We start from the raw sequence: 26,879 nt of genomic DNA, 5'->3' as shown, positions 1-26,879 counted from the left end.
GGGTTGAAGCCCAGAGCATTAAGTTTTGAATCCCTTTCTAAACTCTTTTTTCCCTTTCCTTTTCCTTTTCCTTTTTCCTTTTTCCTTTCCCCTTCCGTTTTCCTTTTCCTTTTCCTTTCTTTTCCTTTCTTTTCTTTTTCTTTTTTTTTCCTTTCTTTTCTTTTTCGTCTTTTCTTTCTTGTGATGTTAGCTCTTTGGTCATTTCCATTAGTCACATAAATGGCCATTCCTCCTCTGAAGTTCATTAAATGAGTAGCCACAAAAGACCCTAGTAATTAGTTTCTCCATTTAATTACAGCACTAGTGAAAATGTTTTAAATGATTGTGAGTGTTTGTGCATAGGTATGTACAAACATATACATAACTTCTAGAAATATTCTGGATGGACAGTATTTATCACCTGGGAGGAGAGATGGATAGAATAGAGATAGACACACAGACAGACAGATAAATAGAAGATAAATTCTGCTAACATATTCTTGTCTAATAAATTGTTAAGCAACAAAAGAAAGCAGAAATCCCTGTGTACAATGTATAGATTTTCTTTAATGTGAGTTACTGGGAAAAGACAGAGCTGTCCCTTTAACTGGAGAGCTGCAAACAGCTGTTCCTTATGCATACATGCTTGCTTGGTCTGAAAGTTTTGGTAAGTCAGTGCATAACTGACAGTTAGATTTATCTCCCCAATAAGCAATCAACATTATAATAAAGGAAAAATGCTTTCAGTGCACCTTTGAGAGTGCATCAGAAATTAATCTAAACATCAAATTAATTATAGTTTGTAAATGAATAGTGGCTCACAGCCCTAATACTTCTCCCGCTCCTCCTCCTCCCCCTAAAACCTCCCCCAACCAACTGCAGTGGCTGGAGGTGCTATACAGTGAGTTTGATGAACATATCCTTCTCTTTCTTACTCACACAACTCTTTCCTTATCAGCTGTAGAAATGTCCCTTCTTTACTCTTTGGAACTGAAGTTTCAGATCCTAGATGCTTTGGATTGTAATAGAGAGCAGCTAGCAAATACAAACAACTGTATTTTCTTCCACCCTTCCTCTGGAAGCCCTAAACACCCCTTTGGCATAGTCCTGCTCCTGCTGATGTGTGTCTCCTTCTCTGCTTTTCTGTACCATGTTCTTCAGAGTGGAGAAGACTGAACAAGCCAGTGCTGACTTGAACCAACACATCCCAGGATCGGGCATGCTTACTATATGTTGTAAATCATCTCCCTATTGTCTCAACTTAGGTACTCAACTTAGTGATTTCTTTCATGACACACTGAGCTTTGGTCTAAAGCTTTGGTCAAAATTCATTGCTAGTGCTCATGCAAAGTACAAGACAAAGACTAAGGGCTCTTGGCAGAAAGTTGCTGGTAGAGACTTTTCTTAGGAAGTCTGAAATCAGGTTAAAGGGAAAAAATAAAATGTAATGATAGTACTGGTAACAGAGGCAAGCAGAACTCCACCTTTGTTCCAAAGTCCATCTAATAATTCCTGAGAAAGGTCATTTACCAAAGAAAGAATCAGAGGAAAAAAATCCCACAACAAAAAACCTTATAGCTGATAAATAAGTCTACTCATCCACATAACTCAAACCTCTCTGCAGAAGAATCAGTGTCCTGATGATGGTAAAACCAAGGCACACAGATTAGTTAACCTATGATTGCCCAGATGGCACAGGAACACAGACTGGAATTTCTTACCATTACATCACCTTACCCCTGGACATGCTCATTTCCCTGTATGAATTTAAGGACAACAATTTGCATATTTATTTATTTAAGTGCAAAACCACCAGCAGGGTATGTTGGAGGCACACTGTGAGCAGGTGCCTAGCAATACTTTACCGATGTACCTCAGGGTCTGCTGGTACAATTCTGTATCTTATGGAGTGCTGCCAATTTGCTTTAGACCTGCTCTGCAATGCCCCTAAATCCCAGAGCCCTGCATAGCTTTCCTGATGCCCCAGTCTCTTGATGTTTCTGCTACTTCTGTTTCAGATCCCAGTGTCTGTAGACTGTCATGACCTGCTTGCTGCCTTGCTTCTCCCACCCTGCCTTCTGCCTCCAGTCTGAAGTCTTGAACTGCCACAACTGGTTTTTAATAACACAACAAAAACTCTCTCTCTCAATCCTTTTTCTGAGCTTTGCTCCCTACCTCACTGCTTTTCTCAGGGTGAGTGTTATTAGCTAGAAATGATTGAGTAGGGAATAGAAATATTTAACAGTGTTATTAGCTACTATGACCCTTGTCAAGTAGTGTTTTCTTATCTCTTTTGACATCTTCAAGGAAGACTGGATGTTTTTTTTCCAAACTGTGTGGCCCATTAGAAACATTTTGGTGGACTCTTGGCAGATCTGCTATGGTAAACAACAGACATATTTTGACTACTTTCACATTTTTTTGCATGAAATCAGTGCTTGCCATAGTCTGAATTTCACAGTGTTTGCCACTGAAGAAACTTGACATCCATATTATACTAAGAATCAAACGATGCTTTCTTTAGGCCAAATAAACCTATGGTTTTATGCAGCCATCAGAGTTTGTAGACAAAGCTAGAATGCCCCTTGCTAGATTTAACTGGGGACTTTCAAAAAGAGATGGGGCATACCAACATCGTATGAATATCCAAGAGTAGAAAAAGCGAAAAGCATCCAACTGTGGTTGTTCACACCTGAAGTGTCAGACCACACTGAGTTGAAGGAGGGAAACCACAGTGTCCCTGTGGGCAGGAAGGAGATTATTCTCAGCAATCTGGAGTCAGTGGCTTCTTGGGAGAAATTGAAGCTGCCACACCAGAGGGTATGTGGCACAGGCACAGAGTGAGGGGCTGCACATTATGGGTATTATGGGGTATGTGGAGCAGAGTTACTCTGACAGAGTCTGACACTTGATGAAATGCAAAGAGACAGAGCATCAGGTGCTCACTGCTCTCAAGAAGAGGTGACCAGAGGAAAGAATTTCCAAGTGCACCAGTGTAACAATTTCTTTAGCTTTAATTTATCTACATCTTCTGTGACACCTCGGGGTAATCATTTGGCCTCTGCTGCACCATCCACTTCCTCGTTTTTCTCATTTCTGTCATGTCTTTTTAATTAATATTGCCCAAACCTATCCTTTGCCTTCTCTTCACTGTTAAAACATTTTCCTAGAACAGGGTTATCTTTGCCTTTCTCTAGTTCTTCAAATGTCTTCATATGTCTTCTTGAAGAATATTCTGTATAGCAACACTGTTCCTGAAATTCTGAATATTTACAACAGAGGGACAGTTAACTTTGGGTGGGCAGCATGAAAAGTGACTCTTCTCACGCTGACTTTAATAGCTTTAATTGCATCATATTACCTGATTTTTCTTTTTTGCCTTATGCACAAACCACTCACAGTTAAATCATCTACATATCAGAGAGGGAAGTTTTCAATAGAACCATCGTGACCAGCACACTGGTATACTGATATTTATATATTTACATACGGAAGAACTTACACACATGCAGTGGGAAGTCTCTGCCTTATACAGACACAAAATAGTGCCCCAAGTCCTGTAGAAGTTGATGGTCAGGCATATTATGTCCCTGTGCAAGACAACCCAGATCAGTCTACTGTGAGACTGGGAGCTGCTGTTCAGAAAGCAAGGTAAATTAAGTGTAATTTTTTCTTAAGTTAGACAACATGGTGGCCCTGCCATTTTACTGGGAAAGAATAGCATGGCCTAGTGATGGTAAAAGAAGTGTGTGTGGTTAAAGTGGCTAAAAATATCAGCTGGGCATTGAGTGAAGAGCTAGTAGGAGAGGAGAGAGAAGGACAGAATGGTGAAGGGCTGTGAAGGTGAAATCAATAATTTTGAATACAAGAGGGTGGACGAGGCAGTGCCTGAGGGGAATCCCAAGGAGATGCTAATATGGTCAGTGTGATGAGGGCTCAGGCCATGGGGATAGAGAGGGTGGTGATGAGTGCGAGGGAGGAGCATGGTGTGTATTTGGACACATTTCAGCTGCATCAGGATAGAGTGGAAAATAAGAGCCAGAGATCTGAAAAACAGTAGGAGAAAAGGGAGGATCTGGGTCCAGATTGGATGCATGCAGCAAGAGGAAAATCTTAGGCAAAGAAGCCTCCCTTTTTAAATGACTGTTTTTCAGTGAGAAGTCAGGTTTGTTTCTCAGGCAGTCTCATATACTGCAGCAAGCAGACCTTGTTTGCTATGGTAAACAACAGACATATTTTGACTACTTTCACATTTTTTTGCATGAAATCAGTGCTTGCCATAGTCTGAATTTCACAATGTTTGCCACTGAACTCAGAAAGTCAAAGGCTCTATGACCAGGGTGTGTTTTTTTCGTTGCACACAGGTATTAATGAGTTTCTGCAGGATGTTGGACTCTGGGAATCTGGGAGAAAGGTTTGTAACTGGTCTCATTTTCTTCCACGTCTTCCACAACCCTACCCTTCCAGCAGTGACCGAAGTAGATAATGCTTCCACCTTTGTGCTGAAAGTGTAGGGGAAGTGCAGGTTCAGAGACAAACAGGAAGGAATAAGAGTGTCTTTTTGAGATGGTGCTCTCCTGACTCACTTTAGGTTGGCTACTTATTAGTAATTCAACAGTGACAGAAGAACAGAAAATGAAGAATTTTCTCTTTCCATGGGGGGGGGAGGGAGAAGAGAGGGAAGTGAGATTTTTCTCCATGGAATTTTTTAAGTTTGTCAAAAGCGGGACTTCTTGACAATTTCTCTACAACCTGGGGCTAGACAGGTTAGAGCAATTTACTTGGGATCTGCATAGCAGATACATTTTAAAAGGTCATATAATAGTGGAATATCTTTCTGGGGCCAGACAGCATTGTCCCCCCAGGCTACCAGTTGGAGAGCTCTAGCTTGTTAAAAAAAGTAAAACAGAATGCAAATACTATGTTTTTACATGTTGAGTTTTGGGAAATGCTTAAGCAGAAAAAGGAAAGAGTTTTCTTACATTCAAAGTTGACAAAAATCCTTTTGGAAAAAGTAATTTCTTCTTTTTTTTTAAAAGTAGGATTTTAGAACAATAAAACCAGCATCAACTGCAATGGACTTAGCAAGACAAATGAAAGGTCTGATTATCTCTAATACCCTCCACAGTTTTATGTTGCTCTAAACTTGAAGGTTAGCGGGGTTGGAGGTTTTGAAGAGCAAAGTGACGTACTTGTGATAATTAGCTACCTGTACTTCTGCCATTTCTGTCCTTCTGGAAGTGCTTACATGGATGTTAGTATCTTTATTAAAAAAAAAAAACAAACAAGCAAAAGTCAGAGAAAATTGGGTCTTGACACCTGGCATACGAAACTGACTGAACCTGGATGTTTGTGCTTCAGAAATTAATATAAGATGACTAAAACCTACTAGTAATCTCTAATTCCTCTTTTTGCTTGTCTTGAGTCTGTACATCCACAGTGCACCTTCCTGCTTTCAAGCTTGAACAATCTAACATCAGCATTGAATGTTACTGCATTAAACAAGTTGTAGTTTAGGTTCTTCCAGTAAGACTCATGCTTAAGAAAAAACTGTGCTAAGATGCCCCAATCACTGCTCACCCACAACCTCAGAGTATCTTGGAAGTGGCAATAAAGCCAGCCCCACACCTCTCCTCCACAAGCTAGGTATGTGTTATTATCCTCATGAAGCCTTGCAGCCACAGAGGTTTTGAGATAAGAGGAGATGTGGTGAATCTGTTTCTCACCTCATAGCTCCATTTAGCGTTGCCTTTCCCCTTGCCAGTTATGAGAGGAGCCAAGCACAGTATTCTCCTAAATATAATTTATGATAGGAATAGCAATTTCACTCCCAAATTAGTCTGTTTCTAACCTGTTGATATCCTTGGAGCTGTAGTTTTCAATGTCACCTAGAGCTGTGCTGGTCTGCTCATTTTGTTATGAGCTCTTATATGGTTAAAACTCCATAAAGAACGTGAGCTCTGAAGTGAATACGGATAATTCATAATTTCTCATCTAAACTTCCCAACTGCTTCTTCTAACCAACATCTTTTTTTTTCTTCCAGTGTTTGGGAGTACAGGAATCCCATGACTACTGTTGAAGGGAATTGCAGTGTGCTCTCACATCAGGGAAAAACACTTCTAGAATCAAAGAGCAACCTGATCTGACCCTCTGTACAGGGCAAAGAGAAACTGTGCACAGAGAAGATGCACAAAATTCTTGGAAGTGCTGTCTGTCATGCAACATAGGAAGGAATGAGGTAGGAGTCTGGGGAGGTGGGCCGTCTGGGAGGGGAGTGGGGAAAGTAGCACGGAAGGAAAGCACAGTGTGGAGATTAAAAGTGACTTTAAATTCAAATGAAACAAGTCTTAACTCCGGAATTTTGCCTGAGAAACAGAGTCCAGATCAGCTGCAGGTAACAGGAACAGAAAAGCAATAGTTTGTCCCACTGTAACTCTCAGGGAAGGTTTGCAAGGAGTATTGGGTGGCACAGAACAAGAAATTTTACATCCCATTGGTGAGCATGAGGATGGGAGAGATCCACAGTCCACCAGCAGGATAGTGCCACATGGCAGGATGGCAGGGTCCGCCTGCTGCTGCACTGCCTGAAAGGACCTTCCATAGCAACACTTTTGCAAACAGTGAAATCTCACTGAAACACATGTTACCACACAGCTGTTGGCAGGCTGATCCAACCTTGTGGGTGCAGACTGGGATGTCCCTGTCTGGCGGACCACATGCAGCTGAGGCTGTGTTCCACTCACGCTCCAGCTGGTGGAGCTGAGCCAGCCATATGCCCAGAGCTGTGTGAACACAGTATTTATTCAAACTCAGCTGAGGCACAGGGTGATCTCAGGCTGTTTGTATGTGCTGTAGCGCTGGCTCAGGTCTGGTGGGTTCAGAGCATGGTTTCTGGCATTCCACTGAGCAGTCATCCCTACAGGCGTTCAACTAATGTTGTTCAGCCTTTGTCCCTTTGCAGTTTAATGCATCACATCTGCTGGAGAGCTGCCCCTCAAGTTCTATCTTCCCTTTGACTTCATGACCTGTTCCTGCTTTGTCTTGGATACAGAAATTCCCCTTCTGCCACATGCTCCCACTGCTGACCTCATCAGCATTTCACCTAGCCCCCTGGCCTACTCCATTCTGCTGCAGGTGCTTTAGTCTTTTCTGCACCTTCCTCACCTCCTCTTGTGAGGCAAGATATTTTCCACCCCACCACCAGCAACTGCAGCATCCAGCTGCTGGTGAGATGCCAAACCTTCACCTCTAAGCAGCGCATACAATTCTGAGCATGAGACAATTAGGAGAGAAAGAGGGTAGGGGGAAAGTATTGACAGGAATAAATCGAGAGAAATCATAAAAGCTTAAGCAGAAAGAAAGCAGTTTGAAAGGTAAAGTATTCAGAGAAAGCCCTTTCCTGGATGAATCTAATTGTTTTGTTATCTTTACCCACCAAAGCATTTACTTTGGTTTGTCGCCCGATCCACAAACACTTTCGAGGAGATGACATTACCGAAAGGCAGGAACATCTGCATCAGCTCAGCATCCCCAAACTCCTGGGGCAGATGGTAGATAAACAGGTTACAGCCCTCTGGTCCTGTCAAGAGAAAAATAAGAACCATGAATAGAGTTAAGTAGGATATGAGAAAACACACAGTGGGATTTACTTTGGTGTGTCTCCTCTTTCTGACTGGTGAAGGATACCTGTGAGTAAGCAATCTGCAGAGCCTGGCCTGCATTTAGGGGTCTTGAAGAAAGGGCTCCTCAGTGTGTCTCACCTGGGAAAACAGTAGGTGTGGGATGTGCTTTCTGAGTTTTACTGGCTCATCTCTTTATTGTTACCATTTCACAGAATCACAGAAACACCAAGGTTGGAAAAGACCTTCAAGATCATCCAGTCCAACCATCCACCCATCACCAATAGTTCTTACTAAACCATGTCCCTCAACACAAAATCCAAATGTTCCTTGAATACCTCCAGGGTCGGTGACTCCACCAGCTCCCTGGGCAGCCCATTCCAGTGCCTGACCACTCTTTCAGACAAGTAGTATTTCCTAACGTCCAGCCTAAATCTCCCCTGGCACAGCTTGAAGCCATTCCCTCTAGTCCTATCACAAGGGGATAGTTACACAAGGGAAAAGGCCAAACCCCAGCTCACTACAACTTCCCTTCAGGTAGTTATACAGAGCGATAAGATCTCCCCTGAGCCTCCTCTTTTCCAGACTGAAAGCTCTTTGTAAAACTCCATGCCTAGCAACGTGACATCTGTCATAATGACCCTTCCTTATTCTCACATGTTGGTCTTCAAGACACTTGAAGAGGAACAAAGAAAGCAGAAGACTAGGAACTCAGAAAGTAGCCATGTATCTATGCTAACCTTCTTAGCACAAACACCAGGATAAAACAGAATCAGAAGAATGCAGGAGCACATGTGGCCATGGAAAAATAAAGTGGAGGAAAAGAACAAAAAGAAAATATATCCAGTTCTTGGTTCTCTACCTCATTTAATCTGTAGAGTTTTGGGTGACCACCCCCTCAGCTTTACTTCTCTGGGTCTGCACCCAAATGTTTCAGTATTTTTCCCATTTCCTGTGAAGACTGAGATACCAGTAGAAGGGAAAATACAGAGACCCCTGGACTTGTTTTGTTTTGTAGAACTCTGCATTCAGTCCCCACAATATGACTAATTCCAAAGACTCCCCATAATCTAGACAGTTTGGTCTCATTCACAGGGTTCCTCAAAAGAGATGACAGATGGATTCAAGTCCAAAATCCTAGACTTCAGGACAGCAACTGCCTTTTTTTTTTTTTTCTTTTTTCTCCTCAGTACTGTAACAAATATCCAGAGAAGAAGTCTTTCAGTGGAATATATCTTTTTGTTTATGTTAAGGTATGGAAAATGTTCTGTTGGGATTGCATTTTGAGGTAAGACCTGCCTCTGGCTTACAATGTGACTTGTATCACTGCATATAGTGTGCAACACAGAACAAAAATCAAGAGGGAACATTTGTGTACAAGTGGTTTTGTTGGAAAAAACCCCAAACATTTAAGTCACCAGCAAAGAACTGTGGAGTCTTAGGAGGCAGGGAATTTTTGGATGGGGGAGATTATTTCCAGGGCTACTTCCAGCTGCTGCCCAGGTCTACAGTGACCTCCATAGGTAACTCCAGCTCTGGTTTGCTCATCAAGGTCCAGATGAAGGGGAATTAATGCATTCTCCTTGTGGGTAGGAAGAAAGAGTGAAATAGGATGTCCTCCTTCCACTCAGCTCCTGTGCTTACATCCCTGTGACCTAACTGAGCCTACTTTCCCCCATTTAAAGCTGGGGCACAGTGTGGAGAAGGAAAAGGTTTTTTTAATACTCTTGTTTTCTTCATTGGGGCATAATTATTGTGTCATAACACAGCAAATTACAACTTTGCCTTTCCTGTTAGAGAGAGGAGTTCGCCTAGATGCTCCCACCTTTTATTAGCCATTATTCATCCCCCCGGCTGGCAGGAGAAGTAAGGCGAAGTTAGGATTCTGACAGATGCCCATTTAAAGCTCATTAAAATTCCTGGGCCTCAGCATGATTGAAGTCACAGGCTCTCCACATTTCCTTTTGGATTAATGGAAAATGAAGCCCTAATGAATATTTGCTAAGCACAATTTTCCCCACTAATTTGCTAAAAGGACTGTCATGAAGGAACAGCTGATCCTTTGCATCTCATGTATTTCCTAGAGGTCATGGGGATGGTGACTGACTTTCTTCCAAGTGGGGGGGATACTGGTACAGTGGGATAATTAACCAATTAGTCACCCAGTCATCTGCTTAACTAATTTACTTTTGAAACTCAGTGGCCCACACTCAGGCTCCCCTATTTCATGCCAAACTTTTCGTTCATCCCCTCAGTTCCTGTCTGCCTCTTCCTCAGTCTCCCCACTGAGCGACTATCCTTTCTTCAGTCCTTTCTGCAGTACAGTTACATACAATGCAGTTACTGGCACAATAAGCTAGATATGAAACAGTCTGAAAATGTTAAACAAACACCAACACCCTTAGGTGTCTGTTAGAGCTGCAAAAATGCTGCCCAGGAGAAGACCATGGTCCAGAATAGTAGAGAAAATTCCATTTCTTCATTTGAATGGGCCCCAGAGCGCTTCTGCTGTGGGATTTGAGATCTGCATTATTATGGAATGGGTAAAACCTTGGCTTTACTGCAATTAGTGGCAAAATTCCCACTGACATCACCAGAGCCAGCAGTTTGCTCTGTAAAACTGGCAAATTCTTTCAAAAATGCCAGCTGTATTTCCTGGGGTCTTGGACGCGTTGTGCATGAGTAGAGAGATTCTGCCTGGATGCGCTGAGAAATACCTACTAAGGCATAAGGTGGATCAGAAGCACACAACTTCATCCACACCAGCCTTGGAGGCTGGACTCAAGGAGAGCACAACACTTAGATCATCTTAGAATCAGCTTTGTCTAACAGTACTCGGACACAGAGAGAAAAAGGCCAGGAAGGATGTGAAAAAGCAGAGACCAAAGCCCAGTTCTGTTTTGAAGTGTGGCTTTGAAACCCATGCTGCGACTTCCCATGCTGACTCAAACATTCAAGGCCAAACTCACTCCATTCCAAGCTCCAGAGGATTTTTGCTAGTTTCCAAAGCTGAAAACTCCACCTGCTACTGAGAAACAACGTGGGGTAGTTTGATTTGTCTTATCATCGTCACATATGAAAATTCTGCCATTAGAATTTAACCAATTTCTTGTTAAACCCATCCATCCGTAAGTTACCTATCACAGTTAGACTCCTTGGTAAAGAATTCACAAAACAAGCTCTTTCTACCTTGTTTTTCCCTTATTCCTGACTCAAGTTAATTCTGTCAGTCTACAGTAGACGACATAATTATGCATATGGCCATCCCTTTCTGCATATGTATATACTTTTGAGAGACTGAATGCATGAATTGTTCTACTCAAAATGCTGTGAAGAGCTAAGTTAGTTCTCAGTACACATATGCAAGGAGTTTTAAAGGGATCAAGATCATTGGAACAAGATTACTGTTGGTATGGCAAAATCTTAGTGAAAACTTTACTGCCAAGAGAAAGGTCTTATTTTGGACTGAGTTAATGGATTACTGAAGATCGGTACAGTTGGCAGTTCAAGACTGAATACAATACTAAAATTCTTTACTAAGCACTTTACTTTGGTTTTCAAAAGGGCTGTAAGTCAGCTCAAAATCTAACCCTTGCAACACTTTATGAGAAGAGAATCAAGGTTCATTTCTATCCTGACACCTACCACGGCTCTGTTTTATTGCTTTAAGTAATAGGTATTTCTGCTCATTAATACACTGGAAGCACAGATAGTCTTGATTCAGACAAAAAGAAATAAAAGTTGTAAGGAACACACAGTTTATGAACTGTTTGCATATTATAGGCAAACAATTTTGGATAACAGAAACTCATGTTTCTGCTTGGGAACACTGGAACATATGGCAGAGAGATCTGTTCTGAGTCTGTGTTGATTTGGCTTGGTAAGATTTGAACTGCTATGTCATTGCTCTGCCCATGCTCATCACTGTCCAGCTTGTGGCTAGTTACTGAGGATGGTGACAACAGTGTCCCAACCAATCTCTGGGTGTCAATTGTTGATATGAGTAATTAAAAATGAGTTGTCCCATATGGATGTACAAAGTTTGCAAGCGGTCTTTTGTCTGGATGCACAGTTAGTGGAAATATACCTCACCTCATCAGTGAACACTCAGAGGCTGTAACTTGTTGCCTATTCTTTACTTGTTACTTAGTCCTCAGCATACGTGAATGCAGGAGTCATATAAACCTGCCCTACTTTATTTTAGTATCCAAGTGTATTTCTGAGTTTCACAAACTATGTCAAGATGAGTAAGACAATATACAAATTTGAAATTACCTCCAAGTTTTGCCTAGTAGTTGACATGGTCCGAGTTAAGACTTTGTCTCTACCTTTGGTAATTTTGGATCTGTTCCATCCTATGCAACCCATCAGCTGCCAACAGCCTCAGCACTCATGTGGAAGCAATGACTAATCTCTACGGGAATTATGCAGCAGCCAAGCAGTCTGGGCTTGTTATCTAACCAGGATTCAGGAGCTGAGAGTTAGCATCATTATTAACAATGTGATCATCAATGTTGTTGTTGTGGTAGGGTAGGTTCATTAACAAATCAATGTTTGCGCACATCCTTGCAAACATAAAGCACTCTTTTCAGCATTGAGTATTGTTATTATTAGAGTTCCCTCTTGCTACATCTTCCTGTTAAAGGGTAGAGAGGTTTGAAGGTCTTGACTCTGTGCTAAAATGCAGTGTTGTGTCTTAGAGATTCTCTCTCTAGCAAAGTAGAGAAGTAGAGAGTTTTCTCAGTAGAGAAAACCACAGCAGATAAGCACTACATGAAAATGGAGGACACTGGGAATGGCTGCCAGCCTTGAATCAGTGGTTCCTCTTTTATGCCTGGCCCCCAGTCATTCTTAATATCAGATGCTTATGAAAAGGAGCAAAGAGTTATGAGATAACTTGTCCACTGGGTGATACTCATTCTCAACCCACAGACACACTGTGCCTTATGAACACTGGAATCTTTGGGCAGTGGTACTTGGAGTGTGCACAGTTATTCCTTGCTTTGGATTGTTCCTGGCACAATGCTATGTTAAGCAATGATCTGCTCTCCATTTTGTCCTGTGCTTAATCTAGCCCCAGTAAGTAATAAAAAGCAAAGTCCTTCAGCATGGGGGAAACATCTCAGTAATGATACGCTAGGTCTGTGCATCTGTTCTCACAGCAGGGATGTGTACTAGAGCTAATCAGGAGCTGGAAGTTGTGTTCCCCAGGAAATTCTGACATCAGAAAAAAATTAATTCCAAATTAGATCGAATTGCTGACATTTCTAATTTTCTCACAAAATGAGGTTTCTCCCCGAAAGTAGTTCTAGGCCATCAGGATGTTTTAGTTTGATAGTCTAATCTTGATTCATTTTGTTTTGACTCTTATGCTGTATTAAAATATTAAATGTGATTATATATATAATAACACATATAGAATATATCTGAATTAGTGATCTAGTAAGGAGTAAAAATTGAAATATAATTATTTAAAATGAGGGTCCCTATACAAAACTGAAGTACCTGACTAAAATACCTCACTTAGGTAAGCAGTTTCTTGTCCAAAGAGAGTACTGGAGGATGGTTGGGGCTATCTGAGCAGGTTGCCTCTGAGATTCCTACTGTTCTCTACTGGCTGTAAAGCAAACAGAAATGACTCCTCTCTTCATTTAAGGAAGTCTCTTGGTTGCTATGCATTACATGATGCAGATACCTCCCAAAACAATCACATCCAACAGTGGGAGATTCATCTATCCAATGCTTTCATTGACTCCAGTGCAACTATCCTGTGCCATGTACATAAGTCAGGCTCCTCTTGTAGTTAGTGTAAAGAAACAGGTATCTTTGCTACATGAATAATCTCATCCTCATACAGATATTACTCTCTAAAAGGGCTGATTTGTGTTTCCAGGGAGGCTGAAAGGACTAGATCAGCTCCACTTAAGAGCAGGTGTCTGAAATTACATTACTGGCTTCTAATGAAGGATCACCATTATTTGTTTCCTATTAAATTCTTTATTCCAGTGCAATTACTTTTGTTGGCTGTCTTTAACAATCCCCACTGGATGTTATTGCCCACATTGCTAACAGGCCTTTCCATGGCCCATGCACATCAGCATGCTCCTCTCCCTGGGATCTTAGGAGGTCTTGGCAGGAATTTCCCATGAGGATGTTTGCAGTGTGCCAATAATGCCACATATGGAAATTGAGAAAAGACTCAGTGGACCAGGAATTCAAAGCAATGGCGCATTTAATGGATGCTCTTTAGGTGCATGAGGAGGGGAACCATGGGTGGCATGCTGGGTGCAGCAAAAACAACAGACCACTCACTCACCTTCTCTCTGTTGCTGTGGTATCATGGGAGGTGGCTGTGGGAACGCTTGGCTAATCTGGCCATAGGCAGCAGGATAAGCAGCTGTAGAGAAAAGAAAGGGAGAGAAGAAAAGGATAGATTTCAGTTCTGGGAAGCAAGAAACTTTCACATCAAACAATCACATGAAGCTTCAGATGGGCTTTCCCATGTATTTTAGATGCCTCGTATAGCCTGAGATACAATAGAAGTGTCACAGTGGTGCTTCAGATAGTAGCACTCATCTCTGAGTATCCATTCTCCTTTCAATTTTGTAGCAGAACCACCAGGAACAGCCATGTGATCTAAGTGGCGGTCTAAATGGAGATCCATGAGATCTCCCCCACCAGAGATGGGTAATCATCCCAGGAAGTACAAGAAAAACACTCATTCTTGAGCTCAGTCAGCCTGTGCTGACTGGCATGTGCGAGCCCATGCCCATGTTTTTCTTTTGCACTCTGATTTATACACGTGCTTATAATAACAGTCCATATGTATTCCCACTCTCTCTTATTCTATACAGAATATGCACAGAAGCACACTTGTGCATGCATTCTCAGATATACATTTCCTTTCACGTCTATAGACACTTAGTCTTCTACACAAACACAGTTGAAACAGTGTGCAGCAATTAAACAATTTTCTCCACCTCAGCTCCCCCACCAAGCAGACAAGGGGAGCCATTCAATACTACAGATGGTAGATGATGTGCCTTGCTGCTAAAAATACAGAGTACGGGTCGCCTGTGAGCCCAGAGAGAGGGGGATAGGGGCAATGTGTGTGCAGAGGGGTTAATTAACAGCTCAAAGGGTTGAGCTGCTTCCCATCTATCAAACCTCAAAGCAATAAATGACAATAACTAAAATACCGGCAAATAAAGCCCTACATGGAGAATTAAATTAAGTTTCAGATACAGCACTGACATGAAATAATAGCCATTCCTCAGCGGGAGCCCATGATTGCTCCAGTTACCACAGGAAATAATGACTTTGAGGTGGCAGCTTCCTTGCAGTGTTGGCCATGGACACCTCGCAAGGGGAGGCTGAACACAGCAGGGTCATGGTCTGCACTGGGTCACTTTGGCTGGTGTCAGTCCATCAACTGCAAAGGAGCTGCTCAGCATACACAGAGACTTGAGAGTGAGAGAGGTCTGCCCACTGGCAGTCATGGAGAAGCAGCTGGGAAATCAGGAGTATATGCAGCTTCTAGGCAAGCCTGAAGTCTGTACCTCCAGCCACACCAGAGCTAACTAGTGCTGGGGTGTCTCACACATGCACAACCAGCAGAGTTCAGACATACCCTACAGAACGGGCGTGTGCAGACATACACTGACTGTGCCTTGCCAGGCACCGTTGCAGTGGCTCGGCAGGGTCTGTTTGCCCATCTGCCCTGCTCACAGCAGCATTCAGGAGACCCCCACAACACAAAGTGTAACACAAAGTGGCCGCAAACCAAGCGGCCTGATTTTCCGCTTCCTCATTGTATGTTCTAGGGAGGCCTGACCCAGTTCTGTCAGTGAAGCTGCACCAAGGTAAAGCTCAGTGGGAGCCACTCCCCAGTGCTTCACAGAGGTGGCTGTCTCCTTAGGGAGGTTCTGGGTCTTTAGGTTTGGTTTCACGACTACTGCAAATTGAATCTGAAGATCTGTCAGGTGTCCCCACCTCAGGATTCACCTCCCTTCCCACAGCCCCCTTAGCTGTATTTACAGAATTTAGAGAAGAAAAAGGTTACTGGGAGAATGTGTTAATACTAACGACCTGCGTACTGCTGCACTCCAGCGTAGGCTTGCTGCAAGGGGTCTGCTGCAGTGGGGCTCTGTGCTGTGGAGACAGAATAGAGAAGGAAATAAGGGATTAAAACAGAGAAATAGAATCAGGGAATATCCCAACTTGAACCAGACACCAAGGGTCATTGAGTACAATTCCTATCTCCACACAAGACCAACCAAAATTCAAACTATATATCTGAGAGTGATGTACAAACACCCCTTGAGCTCCAGCAGCTCAGTGCCGTGCTCGCTGCCCTGGTCAGGCTGTTCCACGCCCACCGCCCTCTGGTGCAGAGCCTTTCCCAACCCCCGGCCCTCCCCTGGCACAGCTCCATGCCGTTCCCTCGGCCCTGTCGCCGTCACACAGAGCAGAGCTCAGCGCTGCCCTCCGCTCCATGTGAGGAGCTGCAGTCGCCATCAGGCTCCCCTCAGCTCCTCTGCTCTGTGCCCAGCACACCCAGGGCCCTCGGCTCACCCTTTCTTTTCCCTAAGAAATGTGTGCTGTGAGACAGACAAACCCAAGGGCTGAGGGCTCTAGGAGTGGAGCATCTCACTCATTCTAAAGACAGGACTGGTGCAGACCTCCCATGATGTCCAGGAGGGCTCTGTCCTCAAGCTTTGCATTTTCCTATGTTGACTTTGCACAGGGCAAATAAACCCTTCTCCACCTTTCTAAAGTTTCGGAGCCCACCTCTAATCATGTAGATTATTGGCATTGCTGCAGTCAACCCCAAAGAGCCCACATTCTAATCCAGGACTGATGCTGTGCTAGGTGCTGTGCAGACTCAGATCTCAGTGACAGCTACCGGCACATGAAACTTTCAATCAGAGCAGAAAACAACAGGGGCATAGCAGGGGGAAGGAGAAGAGAACAAAGCACTGGCTCCTGTTATCCTGACGTTCCTTCAAAAGACCCATTGCTGCCAGGTAGCCCCATTTGAAGGGAGGAGAGGCTCCTCGGAGGGGAGGGGGACACTGCTTGTCTGCTTCAGGCAGGATGCTGTGAATCTCTGCGTAGAGCACGCAGTCCCTTGCTAGCTTCAAAGTGCATTTTCTCTCTTTACAAGTGTGCATTCCTCCCCCTTAAAACTGTTTATTTTTGTGAAACTTTGAAGTGTGGCTCAAATACAACCAAAGCTAGTTAAGATTTTTTTTTTTCCTTTTCCCCTTTGGTTGATAGGGAGAGAAAAAGAGAGCAAGAGAAAGAGAGAGAGAGAGAGAGAAACGTGTTGGATAAGCTCTTTCTTTATCTGCAGCAATAAAATATTTAAAGCAAAGCTTGGCTGAACCTCCAGTCCAAATGTCACCTTGGCCCTAATATTTCACTTCTTGTTATGAGTTTAATTTGTATTTATTGGTGCTGCATAGTTCTACATTTATGCAATCCCTCTGGCTTCGTACTTTTAGGATGTTCCCTTAGGGAGCTGCTGCTTCTCCCCACCAGTTCCTACTTTCTTCTTTCCTACAAGGCTGGTGGAAAAGGCTTGGAGGCTGTGTAGATGTTGACCTACCCAAGGAGGGAGACTAGCTACATGCCAAAATGTGTGATTAGGTGGCAAACGAGTGCTATGGATCTGAAGAAAACAGACAAAATGCTTTATAACTGATACTATTACAGATTTGCCTTAATGTCAAAGATTGCCATTGATCATGATGGTTTGTAAGGTCTCCTATATATTTATCTCCCCACATGCAAAGAGGAAGGCTAAGACCAAGAACAAACATGGAGGGGAGAAATACAACTGTCTAGCTAAGTCTTGGAAGCTCCTATTCTTATGATATAACTAGATCTCCAGGGGTGGTGAGAGGAAGAAACAGGTGAGACTGTTGACTTAGGCTGGATGTTGGTGGGTTGAATTGCTGTCTGACTTTTGGCACGTCCCACAGCATCTGTGTAAAACAGGAAAGCATTGCATTATTGTAAGGATTTTCACTCAGACAAAAGAACATGAGGAGAATTCATTAAAACCTCTGGAGATCAGTAGAAGCATCATAGAGATGTAAAGTTAACGTGTAGATGCTCGAGGAAACTATAAGAAATGCTTGCAAAACATAAAATCGCTTCTCCTTTTACTCTTGCCTTTTTGAAGAAGGAAGTGACTAAAGTCTATTCTTTTTAATGTCTGTTCAGAATTGTTTCCTTCTAAAAACAGGCTGTTGAGCATATTGCTCTAGAAGAAAACTGAAGGATACAAAAGGCTGAGTGATGCAGCAGTTCCTGCACTCCTTTGGGAGAATGGTTCTTACTAACTTGAACCCTCTATACAGACCAAGATTATATGCTCTTGGATAGAAGGAACATCCTGAGGAAAATAAAAAAGGAAATGTGGTAGAGGGAGCAAATCTTTATAGAAGAACCACAGTATTGAAGTCTGAAGCAAAGGAGATGATCTGCTGTGTCTGCCCTAAAGGCAACTGCCCTTTCCTGGTGGCACCCACCTGCTTATAGAGCTAAACAAAGGAATTCTCTTTGTTGCTCAGGAGATACACTCACAGTGTTTTTGTGTTTTGATTAGTCTAGTTGGATCAAAAGGTCATGCCTGTCAGAAATCACAAATCAACTCTCCAGGAGGGCACGGTTAGAAGGAGCCTGAGCTGCTGGGCTGTGCAGGCTGGTGCAGAGCACCTGAGTGATGTCCTGCATGATAGCAGTACGTCTGGGGAACATTTCATCCAGTGTGTCCATTCCAACAACTTGTCCATGACATGGCTCAGTCTGCAGGCCATGCTGAAAGATAGTGTAAAAGCTGGCAATGGACTTGGGCATGCACTTTCCTTCTCTGACATCTGACAATTGGCATTGCCTGCCTCTTTTTAGATACAGGAAAAACCATGGCATGACATGTATTCAACTGTGGCCCTTTTCATTTTTTCTTGCCTTAGATGGGCACGTGTGGAAACTGTCTGTTCTCCCAGCTACAGTTGAGACTGTATCCTGCCCATACAGGACAATGGCAAAAACCTTCAAATAAGCTATATTATGAATTCTTGGGCTTTGCAGGCTTTGCTTTTCCTGAAGGAAACCTGACACTTCTAATTTTGGTTTGGATCAGAATAAAATCTTCCACACAGTTAAACACCTTTTCCTGGACTGAGCTCTGGGCTTACAGTTTTAACATGGATTAAACCCCAGTGGGGCTGGCCGCTTTTTCAGAGAGAACACGTTTCAGCAGCTTTAGGAGCATTACATTGTTTGGCCTTTGTGCCAGTGTTAGAAACTGAACAGGGCCTCCTGATTCATTGATGAGCTGCTCTCCTTACCCCATCCTTTGGCATCTTGCCTGTCCTTGGAACCATATTCTGACCACTGTAACCAAGCCATTTGCTGTAGGAAATGTACACTGAATATCACTGTTCACGTTGAAGATTAAATAATAAAACTGGGAAAATGCTTTATTTAAAGGGTTTGGAACAACAAGCATTTAAGCACAGCCTTTTTCCCTCTCACACAAAGCTTTTAGTGTTCATTATTTCCCTGCATCTTTAGGATTTTAGGGGTGTATTTAACTGGGTGTTTATTTCTCAAGAGACTGTTTCATCAGTAAGAATCACTTCCTGGCTTGTAGTATATAGAATCACAAAATCATAGAGGGTGGGAGGGACTTCTGGAGATAATCTAGTCCAACCCCTCTGCTAAAGCAGGTTGCTTAGAGCAGGTTGCACAGGAAAGCATCCATGCTACTCAACTTGTGTGATATACCTTTGGCTCAGCAGCTGTACACATTTTCCTCTCCAGCTGTGCTGGGTCTGCCTTTGTTTCATTATGACCCTAAACCATAGAATCACAGAATCATAATAGTGCTGAGCTTGGAAAAGACCATCAAGTCCAACCTCAACCAAACCATAGTACCCTAACTCTAACAAGCCAGTCCACGTGCACCACATTCCCTGGAATAGCTGCAGTGCCACATGGAAGCACAGTACATATTCTCTGCTATAGCAGTTCTCTCTTCAGAACAGGCCTTTTATTGGCTGGACTCCTTCAGCTTTATAAAAGACAAAATATAATGTATAAGATAAAGTCTACTGTAGAATATATACTTTAATAAGACACCAAGTTGACTAACATGACTTTTCTCTCTTTTCTCCAGAAATTACAAAGCTACCATGAGCACCAAAACCAGAAGTTATTGGTCACCTTTCTTCAGTAGCTGTCTCCGAATTTTTTCCTTCACTGCCAAGGACTGACATTCTTCATAACCCAAATTCTATGTCTAGGGGTCCCAAACCATCGATTGCTCCCAAATGAAAGCTCTCCACTGACTCTGAGGGAAGATCCAGTGTTTAAGTCATTACTTAAATAAGTGTCAAATAGTGACTTATATGATGGAGAGCTGTATGATGGAAATCAATGCAGTACTGAGTGCCCACAATCTGAGCATATAATACAGTCTACTTCCTGAAGCTCAGCTGATCAGCAAAGACTGCAGTAACTTGGAAAATGAGTATGATCAGAGCTTAAATTCCTCTGCAGTGAAGGAAGTCATGGAAACTCCAGAAGAGGCAGAGAAGAAAGAGGATAACATTGCTAATGATGAGGATGCTGGCATTCAAGAAGTCAAGCACCATAACTCTTCAGTTATTGCTGAACCAATAAAAATAGACCGTGCAGCATCAACCAGAGACTGTAGTAAGTCTGAAGCATTTTGCAAAGAGTTCTCAGATGCCCCTGATGGGAATAATGATGTTTCTAAGAATGTAGATGAAGATAAGGATATTGTAGGTGATTGCAGTGAAACCAAAAGCAAAGAGGAAACTTCTAACAATCTAAAATTGGTTAAGGACAATAGTGATAGTCGGGCTGATGGTGATAGAGATATCTAAATAGATATCTTTAGAAGTCAGTACCAAAACTCTCCATTGATTCAGTCAGCTTTGATCAAAATTGAAAACCATATACTCAAAGCAAAGAAAATGCCAGGTATTTATAGCTGGTTTGACATGCAGGACTACTGCTACAGTGGCCGAAGAGTCTCTGGATGCTCTTGGAAAGGAGTGAGGAAGAAGCACCCTTGGGCTGCAGCACCAGATGACATGTGGACGCAGAAACCCCAATCTGCGTATCTTTGTTTTATTCAGACCCTCACAACCTATCTTATCTACTTGGGAAATGCAATTGTGGTGGGTCACCAACTGCAGGATTTTAACTTGGGAGTTCTTAAAAATAAAAGTGATGACTTTTGCTCACTGATGAACTCATCTTCCTTAGCTCTGAAGCAGATGAAGATGTAATTTCAGTACAATGTATGTGTCAGCACTGGCCAGCAAGGCCAGGGGGTACAGGGAAAACACAGACTCAGGGCGGGCTGGGTATCCCAGTGCAAAGCTAAAGTAGCTTGGGCAGCCGTGCTCATTGTGCTGGATGAATTAAACTTAGTGAAGGGCATAACTGCGTGTGCTTCCAGCTGTAGTGTAGATGAAGCCAATGGTTGGTATTGGTCCAGAAACCTCTAGGCACAGATTAAACATTTATGGAAGCTGTGGCCATACTGCGTTCAGTAAAGTGACAGCCTTCCTATGTATTAATGATCTGTGTGAAGTTCAGAAGGGGCTCAGATGTACAAGGGACCCATGATTTAGAGCTAACCCAAGGGCTCCTTGTTGCTGTAGGCTGGAACATATCACATACTAAAATTCAAAGTGATGGGGAGATATGAGTCACTTCTGTGTCTCAACACGAGGAGATAAGGAGAGAAAGTTGCTTTATTCCTTCATAAGATGTAGACAATATAATCATGCTGAGGAAGAAGAGTTACCTTATCTCAGCAACCCTTTCTCCCTATCCAGTTTCTTTATTACTGTAAATATTAGTTTGTGTGGCGACAACTAATAATTACGATATCCCTGGAAAATGATAGACCAAATTTAGAGACAGGGTAAACTTTTTGCATCCTGAGCCTCTCAGCTTTTTATTGCATGATGTAATGTACATGCTGAGGATCAGCTGATGAAATAAAATGGAAAAAACAGAGAGGCTCCTGAGAGGCCAGGGAACAAGTATCAATCATGTCAGCCCCACTGAAGTTAGCATAGACGTGCTTTCCAGAAACTGAAGATCTGGCCTTGCCAGGGCAAGCTATAGGTGTACTGTGAAAACAGATGCTAATAGTAACTTCATTTGGCAGCTCAGGGCAAGAGCCTTATCCCTGGACATAACTTCTATATTAATTTGATAATTTCCATATCTCCATGGGAAAAATTCTGCTCAGATACGATTGTCACTTTGCAAGACAATCCTGGCCAAGATGCCACAAGGTGACCACAGCAGATAACCTTCCATAAACCTGGAGACATAAAACAAGCCAATGACCTACTATATGGCCATAAATATAAATTTAACGAAGGCAGCACTTATTCATTAGGCAGAAGTCAAGAAATGACTCCCAAGTCCTTCAAAGAAAGTAGATCCGTTAATGTCACTTTCGGAATCCTCTGCCTGATGCCAAAAACTAAGGATGATTTCCCAAGTCAGCATGAAATACCACTGCTTTAAAATTAAAACCAGGAAGCTTTCTTACTACTCATATAACTCTAGATTTAAGTCCAACTTTTTAAGGGGATGTTCAGCTAGTGTTAGACCTGGCATTTAGCTTTAGTCAGACAATGAAAGGATGGAGGTGGCAGTAAGAAGCATGCTGTTAAAAATAAATAAAATCAGTTTAAGTGATGCTGTATAAAGAGTGCCTCCTGAGATGCCTGTAACCTCATGTGGAATTGACAACGGAGCTATTATGAGGGTACAGCAGGTGGAAATGGTCGTAGGAGAAAGGGCAGAACTCTGCTGTGATTGCTCAGTGGTGTAGATCAGGAAGAATTGCACTGAAGCCAGAGGAAGTGGTAAGGAACTGAGATGATGGCTACTGCCCAGGTCCCCTAAAAGACAAAAGCAGGGTCTGGCACATTTGAGGCCCCCTAAACACACCCTAAGATTTCACTTTGGTGGAAGGAGTAAGCAAACTTTACACCTACATGATATTCCCCTCAACACCTTTTATTTAATTTCAATAATTGAATTTCCTGGCAGACACGCTTTATTTCATCTATTTCACCCTGTTTTCCAGCACTGCTCCCTGCAAAGATCTATCAAAACTTTTATCACTTGAATCCACAACTTTTTTTTCTGTGCCTTCCATTAATTCCTCTCCCAGTCCCAGAGGTATCTTACATCTCCCCCAGGAATACAGCTCTGCCTCTGGAGCCTCTGGGAGATAGATGGGGATGGAGGATGATCAGAGAGTGGCAGGACTGTTGGGGAAGGGAAGAAAATTATAGCAAAAAAATCCGTACGAAGGGTAGGATTAAAATAAATAAATAAATAACTGAGTGGGAGGGCTCTATTCACCTTCTTAAATCCAATTTAAATCACTCTCTACAGGCCTAATCTATAGCCATAATTACATCATTTCGTACAACAAGCTTGTGAGAGGTCTTAAGAAATTTATGTAGATTAAAATTCATGGGTGCCATAGTACAGATCCCATATTATTAAGATTGATTAGGACAGCTGATGCTGTGATTAAAGAAGCCAGCGTTTACTGTTGTAATTAATTAGGTATTCAGACACAACAATAACTGCAATAATAGAAAGAATGTGCTGATCCGGCAGAAAACAGAGACTGATTCTGTGTTTTATAGTCTCATTTTGCCATTTAGGCACTGGACACCATTCAGTCAAAGATATGTTGTCCCACTGCCTGTTTCTGTTCACAACAGGGGAGCTCCTCTGCTCTATCACGTGAGTTGGAAACAATCTCAGTTATAGTAGATGCTTGTTTGGGACAACAAATAAGCTTACTATGAAATTCATATAGCTTATCACTGGAAATCAGAATTATCTTTAGAATTTTCCATATAGGCCTGCTTCTAACCCTATCCAAAATTGGTCTTCTGCTGAGACAGGACAATAAGACTCATGTCTGGCCATGAAGAGCTTCCAATGAACACAGCAAAAAAAATGCAGAAGAATTGGAAACGTCACAAGATGGAGGTGGCTGGCCAAGGTGACTTACTAATTCAGCAGCAGAGCCAGGACCAGACTTCTCTACCATTGCCTGAGCTCATAAACATATAAATCAGGGTCAGATTTTAAACACAACGGAGCACTTAACTTCATGTTTTTGGGAGCTTACTTAAGTGACCTCTGAAAAAAAACCCTCAAGGTGTTAACTCACTTAGGTGCTTCTCCTCTGAAAACTAGCTAAATTCCTGCTTTGTATTTACACCTTCTTCCAGATCAGAGGAGAAAACGCTTTGGCTCTGAAAAGGCTCCCACAACTGCCTTAAACAACCTCATTCATTATGTCTGCAGTGTGATTGTTCGAAGTACACAGCATCATTAAAGTGGCTTAGACTACAATTGAGGATGGCAACTTGTTATTATATTTTTAATGAGTGCATTCCTTCACTTATTTATTTTACCAGTAAAGCGTGGTTTATGGCACGTGGCAGATTGTTACAAATGGGTCAAATAAATGCTTTCCAGTCATAATGATGTTTCAGGAGCTCACTGTTGCACTTTTGAAACTGCTGATACAAAATATGAAAGTGAAAGCTCATCTCCGGATTTATGGTGGACAAATACAACAAAGCCAAACATTTCCCATAGCAAGTAACTAAGCCTAGGGGCTGCTGAGCCAGGTATTTCCTAGGACATGGTGTACGATTGGACTGAATGTTATGGGAATTGGACCTTCCTACAGTTGATTTTGTTAGTCTTTTCTTGTTCTTGCTCTTTTCTTATTCTCGTGAGTCACATCCTCTGATAACTTTGAAATGCATGCCGTGGGGTGGTGGAAGCTGTTTCCTTTTTCTGTCTGCACAAACGAGTCCCTGATGCTGGCCAATATCACTGGGAGGGGTCTATTGAGACCAGAGAGGACTGGACCCTATGCAGGATATCAAGTGGAGCTTGCTGTCTCACTAACCCAGACATATGCACACTGAGTAAGCAAAGGTGAATGGAGGGACTTCTGGAGTATCTGCAGTGAGGATATATAAAGCTCTTCCTGGCAGCAGCAGGCAGTCAGGAACAGTAGCACTGTGAGCCTGGGAACAGTGAATGAGGCAACACATTTATAGAGACTTATGAAGAACTAAGGGAAATCTTTTGTAGTTCTCAGTAACTACAGCTCAGACTAAATGCACTGAAGAAACCAGTGTCCTGGAAAGCATTCTCCATCTGAAGCACCCCAGTGCTGCCCTACCACTGGGTTCACCCCTGGCTCTAGTCAAGCTGGACATCCCACTGGGTACTATGGGATATCTTTATGCTTCCTTTCTCGGCATCACTTGCTCTTTTCCGAGTGCTCTGCTCAGTGCCCTCTTCTAGTTCTGTCCTTTTGTGTCACTGATCCTGTGACAGCTGCTTCTGTCTTTTCCATTCACTGCCCTTTGATCTCTCACTTTTTTCCCCTCCTCTTCGCAAGGAGAGGAGAGTTTTATTTTTGCAGGGGACATTTTGTCTAGACCCTCATAATGCAATCCAGTAGTGGAAGGACTTGTTTTTGGAGAGCAGAGTGCTGATGGTATAAAATATAACAGAAGCCAGTGCAGATGATCTCCACTGTTACAAGAGAGGCACTGGGCTCTTTATAACCAAGGAATGTAGGCAGAAGAGAGCAATCCCTATTACTGTGACTAATGGTGAAGTGTCAAATGCCCTTGCATTACTACAAAGTGACTCACCATACCATGGCACAACAGATTATGCTCATTGTCCCCACTGTATGTTGTGACACATTGCCATACTCAATAGCTTTGCAAGCTGAAGACTAAGGGGCAGGCATTAGCACAACAGGACCAAATATCCAGAGGGACTCATACTACTAGTAGAAGAAATATTTTCTCTCTTTTGATTCTGTCCATGCCCAAAAGTGCAGTGAGAGGCATTATGTACTGGTTGTACTTGGAGAGTGTGAGAGCATGGCTTGCAAAGAGCTGTCTGCAAGGAATTGTTTTCTGGGAGTACTGCATGGATTTGTAACTCAAGTGGAAGTCACAGAAAAATAGAATTCCTGCAGGATCCGGGACTGTGATTAGGGGCCTGGTGAGTAGGGTTGTTTGACTTATTCTTGCCTTTGCCCCCAGATCCATAGGGGTTTCAGTAGTCTGATCCAAATGGTACTTTGTGTGCGTCCCTGCTCCAGACAAAGGCAATATTAAAAAAGGATAGGGTAAGAGAGAAAAAAAAGAGTGAAACTACAGGGTGAATACAATTACATAATTTGCACCTGCTTTTATAGTGCAAAAATTGTGGAGTTCTTGAGTTGCTTAGGTGTAACACCAAAAGTATTATAGCTAGACACAAAGGTGAATGTGTAGACAAACTGCACAATTAATGAGATTTATTTGGGTCTGAATGATGTGCATGTCATCCCTCTACAGATTTTGATTGTCCTGCTTTGCTATTTTCAGGCAACAAAGCACATTCTGCAATAGGATATAATGGTCTGAACCCACATTTCAAGTTTTTTTTTGTTGGGTATGAAAAAGTATCTAAGAGCAAAATTCAGGCATTAAACAATATATGGCAAATCATAACCATAGCTTACTATGGTAACATACATAATACTGCAGCACTCTTGGCCACTTTTAGAATGAGAGATATATCATAAAAGAAAATTGTTTGGAAGATGCTGACTTTGGATGGCACCTGCATGTTCTTTTCTTCTCTATAGTGTTAGCGCAATTGAATGCTCAGCTTTAATATTTTATTTCTATCCTTGCATTTAGAAATGCAGAACCACAGGGCAGTGCCAATAACGGATACTACAGAGTAATATACAAAAAATCCTATAATGAACAATGATGGAATAAGCTGCCCAGTGATAGTGATGAAAATTTCTTTCTAACCCCAAGCAATTAGTGGCTGGATTATATAATAAAGCATGAAGGTTTGTGTCCTTTCTACATTTTTATCCAGTCTAATGTGACTGTGGATGTTCTCATTATCCATATAAATGTCTAATCCTTTTTTTTTTTTTTTTTTTTTTTTTAATGTTGCTAAGCTCCAGGTCTCAATAAAGCCTGTGGCAAGGAGTAAAGTTTTGGTGAGTGCATAAATGCTCATTAGGAGGAGAAGAGAATAAGATGGAGCAAACATATGCCTTGTCCTACACCTAAACTGCTACAACAAACTTGCTGTAAGAGATTTATTGCAAGTGGGCACAGGCAGAAGTAAAA

General features: G+C 42.4%; 1 protein-coding gene across 9 annotated transcripts in view; it reads right to left on the bottom strand.

Moving 5' to 3' along the window:
* The window catches only part of CELF4 (CUGBP Elav-like family member 4), a 707,521-nt gene that overhangs the window by 39,299 nt on the left and 641,343 nt on the right, over positions 1–26,879 (bottom strand). For 6 of the 9 annotated variants that reach the window (XM_085213501.1, XM_085213500.1, XM_085213502.1 and 3 more), the window contains 3 exons: positions 15,685–15,750; positions 13,916–13,996; positions 7,416–7,559 (listed from right to left, as the gene is read on the bottom strand). In XM_085213501.1, coding sequence (XP_085069627.1) covers positions 7,416–7,559; positions 13,916–13,996; positions 15,685–15,750 — 291 coding nt within the window. The remainder of the gene's footprint in view (positions 1–7,415; positions 7,560–13,915; positions 13,997–15,684; positions 15,751–26,879) is intronic. The other 3 variants (XM_085213504.1, XM_085213503.1, XM_085213505.1) reach the window with 3 other exon arrangements.

The sequence above is a fragment of the Meleagris gallopavo genome, chromosome Z (assembly GCF_905368555.1).
Source record: "Meleagris gallopavo chromosome Z, MGAL_WU_HG_1.1, whole genome shotgun sequence".
NCBI lineage: Eukaryota > Metazoa > Chordata > Aves > Galliformes > Phasianidae > Meleagris > Meleagris gallopavo.
Note: the sequence above shows the minus strand (reverse complement) of the source record. Positions and strands in the feature narration are given on the sequence as shown.